At 38.8% G+C, this 6,678-nt stretch overlaps 1 protein-coding gene across 1 annotated transcript; it reads right to left on the minus strand.

Moving 5' to 3' along the window:
- Positions 1–2,031: 2,031 nt before the first annotated feature.
- LOC129494370 (olfactory receptor 9G1-like) lies at positions 2,032–2,949 on the minus strand. Its single transcript, XM_055301248.1, has one exon. The coding sequence runs from the start codon at positions 2,947–2,949 to the stop codon at positions 2,032–2,034; it is 918 nt and encodes a 305-aa protein (XP_055157223.1).
- Between the last annotated feature and the right edge of the window lie 3,729 nt (positions 2,950–6,678).

The raw sequence follows: 6,678 nt of genomic DNA on the forward strand, positions 1-6,678 counted from the left end.
AGAAAGCCACAGAAGGGCGTCCCAGGGCTCGGGCTTGGGTGGGCCCCTCCAGGACTGCAGGCTCACCCCGAGGCTCTGTCTCTGGCTGTCCCTTCCAGGAAAGCCTCAGGCCCCACCTCTCCCTCTTACCGAGGTCTCCATCTCCCTACTGCTTCACCGCCCCGCCCCGCCCACAGAGCATGGTCCAGGGGCCCGGGCCCCCACCCCGACTCCGCAGCTGGCGGGCTGTACAGACTGCTTTCCAAACCAGCTGTTTCGTGACCATTCGTGCTTAGAGGTCGTGCCTGGCCGTGGCAAAAACACTGTGTACCGTATTTATTCATTCTGTTATTTGAAAAAAATCAAGACTCAGATTCCCCCCTCCCTGCCCTGCCTCCTGCGTAGTGCAGCATGAGACTCTGTCCTGTGATCCGTCTGTCCGTCTGACTTCCTGTGATGTTGTGACCTGTTCCTTGTCCTTCTTGGCTAATAAAAGAATACAGCAGCATAAATAATAATAATAATAATAATAATAATAATATAATAATAATTTGGAAAGTAGGACTTGATTGCTTCTCTAAAAAAATTAAGATAATAGCTCTTGATTAGTACTTTGAACATCTTAATAGTAGTAAAAGTCATGATTTGTGATATTAGGGTATTATTTTGCCAGTTTTGCCTTTTGTAATGATGTTTCCCTATGCAATGATTGGTTTTCTAGTTTCATTACCAACATTAAATATCTGATTAGATCTGTTCACACTACTTACAGAGGATGTATTTTATATGAATTTTACTCTTATTATTTAGAAAATGTTTTTAGAAAATGAGAATCTGAATTAGCATGAATAGCTCTCCATTTTAGAGCACTGTGTGAATCAAACATCTAGAAGTTACACTGTTGTGTTCTGTTTCTACTGGGCTATATGTGTTAAGACTCATACTGATTACATACCTTGGATTTGCTTTACACTTTAATATGTATTATTGCTGATGGTGATTAGTCTTTCTTGCTCTGTGTGGAGCTCGTACTGTTTGGGGGACTACTTGCTTTACTTTCACTTTCTTGTGGTGTTTGTTAGTTTACAAGTTATTTTACCACTAGAACAAGAACATATTCATGTTGTACTAACGCAAATGATATCTTCATTGCCGTACCTTTAAAAACCAAAATTAAATGTACGTTACCATATTTTTAATTTATCACCACCTGTGTGTATAACATATAAGAATTTTTCTCTGTTGAGTTATGGGAAGTCATAGACTTTTATTTCTCAAATTGTTTCAGCTCACTGTAGTTATCATTCTTTATCATCATAATTGTGCTTTGATGCTCAGGATGTCACCATTTGGATGTGGAAGACCTTGCAAGTTCACCCTTGTAAAATAAAAGAGGAACTCTGGTACTTACACTGTGATTTACAAAAATCATATCTATAGAAACGCGATAGATTTTTCCTTGAGAGACATATGTAAGAAATATAGATTGGAGAAATGATGCTTGGTGAGTCTAATCATACCAAATTATTTCATGGGTACCTCTGGGTCTTCATGCAAATGCTTCTGCAGGCAAAAGGTAGATAAAAATGCTTAAGAAATCCTGGTTAGGCAATAGAAAGGGATAATTTCAACCAATTAACTTTCATAGGAAAATATTTAAAATTAACTCAGCATATTTGTTCCTATTTTCAGGACCTCACCGGATAGATCCTATTCTGTGTATATCAATCAGTCATAAATATTCTCACGATAAAGTGAGGTGTTCTGTTATATTTTGAATGTAAAGGAGAATTTAAAATTTTTCATTTAGTTTTAGTCTAGAATAACATGAAATTCAATAAAAATTCTTAAATTTTGCATTTAAATTCTATCTCCTAAACTGCTATAATTTTATCTTATTTCTCTTAAATTGTCATGGATCAAGGGTGCAAAGTCTTTAACTTGCATTGTAAGAATTCTTAATCCTGATGGAACACAATGGCAGCTCTTCTTGAAATATAGTAACCTGATCAAAATTGTCATTGCATCTCCTGAGAAGGAGAGAATCTTGATTTATTTAATGAGTTTATTCAGAGCCTCTTTCACATCCTTATTCCTCAGGCTATAGATCATGGGATTCAACATGGGGAACACCACAGTATAAAATGTAGAAACTATTTTGTCTGTGTCCAAAGAATAGCTAGATCGGGGACGAGAGTAGATGTAGAGAATGGAGCCATAGTACAAGGTGACAGAGACAAGGTGTGAGGAACACGTAGAGAAGGCTTTGAGTCGGCCCTGGGTGGAGCGGATCCTCAAGATGGCGCCAATGATGAACAGGTAGGAGGCTAGGATGAGCACTGTGGGAGTGATGACATTGGAGGCCAGGAGGAAGTACAGTATAGTCTGGTAGCCATCTTTCCTGCCACAGGCCAACTTCACCAGGGGCAGCAAATCACAAAAAAAGTCATCAATGATATTGCCACTACAGAAGTCCAAGGCAAAAGTTCTTTTGGTGATGATAGAAGAGTTAATAAAAGCACCAAGGTATGAGGATGCTACCAAAAATGCACACACCTTTATAGACATGGCCTGAGCATAGCGCAGTGGCTTTGAGATGGCCATATAGCGGTCATAAGCCATGGCAGCCAACAGGTAACACTCAGTATATGCCAGCCCTGCAGAGAAGAAGAACTGACATACACAGCCAGCAAAGGAGATGCTTTTGTCTTCAGAGATGCAGGTCATGAGGATTTTCGGAGTGTAGACAGAGGAATACCAGAGATCCAGAAAAGATAGATTCCCAATGAAAAAATACATGGGTGTGTGCAGCCGGGAGTCATTACAGATCAAAACTATGAGGGTGGCGTTTGCTACCACAGTCAGAGAGTACACGCCAAGGAATACCACAAACAGGACCAGCTGCATCAGTGGGTCTGTCGTGAAGCCCACCAGGATGAACTCAGTCACTGTATGATTGCCTCTCTCCATGGCTTAAAGAGATCTCACCTAGAAGTGAGAGTGAAGAGTTTAATTGCCTGAGCCAATACTACAGAACATTCTGTGTGTTAGGCCTGTGACATGTGGTCAAGACTATGGATGTCAGGACAAGGGAGATCAGAGCAGGAATCTTGCTTAAGTAGGGCAGATGAAGGGAGCTTTCTGAGTGTCAACATATTCATTTCAATGAAATGTATTTAAAACAGGAAAGGTTGAATGTTATTGGGGTTTATCAATATTTTATGAAAAAAATATATTTTTTAATTAATTAATTTATTTATGATAGTCACAGAGAGAGTGAGAGAGGCAGAGACATAGGCAGAGGGAGAAGCAGGCTCCATGCACCGGGAGCCCAACGTGGGATTTGATCCCGGGTCTCCAGGATCGCGCCCTGGGCCAAAGGCAGGCGCCAAACGGCTGTGCCACCCAGGGATCCCGAAAAAATATATTTTAAAGATTTATTTATTCATGAGAGACCAGAAAGGCAGAGACAGAAGCTGAGGGTTAAGCAGGCTCCCTGCAAAAGCCTGATCTGAGACTCCACAGGACTCCGCCATCACCCCCTGAGTCAAAGGCAGATGCTCAACTGCTGAGACGTCCAAGCATCCCATGAAACTATTTATTGAGTGTCAGGTATCCTCTAGGCTTTGGGATACAGCAGTGAGGACAAGAGGGCTGACCCCCATTCTATGGAGACTTTATTTAGAAGGCGGACTACATAATAAACAAATACATGTAGAAATATTTTCAGTTAATGTTAGAGATATTAAGAAAATGAAACTGGATGACTGTGTGAAAATGAACTAGGGGAAAGCCTAATTAAACTTAGACACTGAGAGAGACTCCTGGGTCTCAGTGCTTGAACATCTTTCTTCAGCTCAGGTCTTGACCCAGGGTTCTGGGACTGTGTCCTTCATCAGGCTTCCTGCAAGGAGCCTGCTTCTCCCTCTGCCTGTGTCTCTGTCTCCCTCTCTGTGTGTCTCTCATGAATAAATAAACAAAATCTTAAAAAAAATGTTGACTGGACTGTGTTCCTTTCTGGAGGCTCTAGGGAGGATTCATTTCCTTGCCTCTCCCAGCTTCTACAGGTTGCTCACATTGTTGGTTCATGGTCCGTCTTCTCCATCTTCAAAGTCAGCATCATTGTATCTCTATGGCCAAACCTTTTTTTGACTCTTAAGTCTTTTGTATCTCTTTGCACTTTTAAGGACTCTTGTCATTATATTCAGCCTATGTGGTAATCGAAGACAATCCATTTTTAAATTAATTAATAATAATTAATAATAAATTAATTAATTATAATAAATTAATTATAATAAGCCATAAGTGTTCATTTATCCCTAAGATGTGGATCATATAAGGATTTTATTGCATGTTCTACTGACTGAGCCATCCAGGACAATCTATTTTAAAGTCAGGTAATTGGCAACTTTAACTTCCATTTCCTTTGTATTCTAACATATTCATGGATTTCAGGGGTTAGAACTTAGGCATTTTTGGTAAACATTATCCTACCTACCCAAACCATAAGTGTAAGGATTTATTTCAGGGTTCTCCATTCTATTCCACTGATCGTTATGTCCATCTTTACGCTAATACCCCAGTGTCTGAATTACTGTCCCTTGGAGTAAGGTTTGAAATTGCTTTTGGCTCTTCTCTTTAAAATAATTCTCTTCCTTTAGCCTCCCCATATTTTAGTAAGTCTTCCAAAGTTGCCCCTCTTGGTTCAACCTTGCAAAAGAACATTTAGGTTTTTGTCACATTTTGGGGTCTTCATTTCCTTGTGAAGGTTTTATCCCATGTAACATTTATGTTACATACATTTGTGTGCTTTTCTCCTGTCAATCTGTCTCCTGCCAATTTAATCCTCAAGCCAAGCTCCAAACCCTAAGGTAAAATTGTATGTCTCCAATACAGTTTCACTCCACAATCACCAAAGAAGCTCTCCCCTCACTTATTGTGAAGAAGCCTCTGGCACATTTATCAAATTCTCAGGGAGAGAAATAAATTGAAAATCAGAGAAACCTCAGAGTGGAGACCAAAAAATTAATCCATCTGGTTATGTCAAGTAACAAAATATGTGATGTCATTGTAAATCTTTTGGGTGTAAAGCCTGGGACTTAATATTATTCTTCAGGTTATAGCTCGTCATATACAATCTTTAAAAAGACACTTATCCCAACTGGATATTGTTTAATCCTCAATTTTATCACATTCAAAAACTTCCACTTTATAACAAACCTTTAAGATACTTCCTTTATCAAGCTGAAATGGTTTTATGGTGAATACAACCTACTTACGAACATGTTTGCATATATATGTAAAACATCTAATTCTAATTGCAAAGATGATAAAAAAGAAAACTAGCTGATAATGTAACTATTCCATGGTAATAATTACAGGATGTATTCTAAAATAACATGAATTTTCATATGTAAATCCTGCAACATTTGGTCAAATGATTATACATATATGTAGAGTCATCACAAATGTATTAGTGATTCCAATATCAGGAGTGGCATTTCCATCGGTGATAGGATTTTTCTGACAAGGTGAATAGTTCTTGATAAAGTTGCAAACAAAATAAATGAGCCTCTTCCTTCCATTTTGAATTCCTACGTGAGTTGATTTATAGTAAAATCTTGCAAAATGTAGTGTTTATTAGAAAAGCAGAGTAGACTCCAAACTCACACAACTACAAAGATCGTTTTCAATGCACAAATGTCCATTAAGACACAGGCTGTGCAGGATGGGGCATTTTTTTTCTTTTGATGAGAGTAGTCCCTAAGTGTAAAACCTTTTCATCCTTGTGTACTGCTTACTAAATGGGCCCTTGATCCATGTGGCAGGCAAAAATTCAAGGATACATTTAAAAATGTTCCTTAAAGGATGTTATCAGTCTGTGAAGAAACTCCACTCCACAGCTTTGTATTTTACTATGGACTTATGATAAGGTTCTTCTGGGAATTATGTGAAGAATTATAAAAATACCTGGAGAATATCTTTGAGTGGAAACTTCTACTTTTCATGGGCCTACAGAGTCACTGGGGTCAAGGGGAGATAGGAGCCCAGTAGGATGTAAATTCCACCAGAGCAGGAAGTTTTGTCTGTTTCATTCATTATTATATGCTTAGTGCCTAGAATAATATCTGGCATATAGTAGACACATAATAAATATAGAATGAATACACAAATGACGCAGTGAGCATCCCTATTTGGATAAGAAACAAAGCAATAAAATTGATTTTCTGGGTGGCTTCTAATTTTGTCACTTTACTCTTAAACCAATAGCACAATTGTATGATATCCCACTTGCATTTTCTGTCACTAGGAATCCTTGCCTTGACTTTGCACACAGAAATAGAAAGAAACAAAGGAATGTGCCTATGCAAAAGGCTTACCCAATATTTCTTAGCCTAAATGGAGTCTGTGAAGATTCTTTTTTTCACGTCAACAACAGATTTTTTCCATCCTCAGATGTCATGATGCATTGGGAGCATGAGTCTAAAATCAGAGCTGACTGCTCCTAACCAGAGATACCTAGGATATCATGGAAAAAGCATTTGACTTTCAGGAGATTAACAGTGATTCAGGTTGGCCATCACTAGTCAACAGTGTAAAGCCTTAATTTCTTCATGTGTCAGGCAGGGAGGTTGTAAAGAAGATAACTCGAGTAAGGAGTGGGCATTGTGGCCTGGCACATCATAAACACTCAGGTAC

This window comes from Nyctereutes procyonoides, unplaced genomic scaffold, assembly GCF_905146905.1.
Source record: "Nyctereutes procyonoides isolate TBG_1078 unplaced genomic scaffold, NYPRO_anot_genome, whole genome shotgun sequence".
Lineage (NCBI taxonomy): Eukaryota > Metazoa > Chordata > Mammalia > Carnivora > Canidae > Nyctereutes > Nyctereutes procyonoides.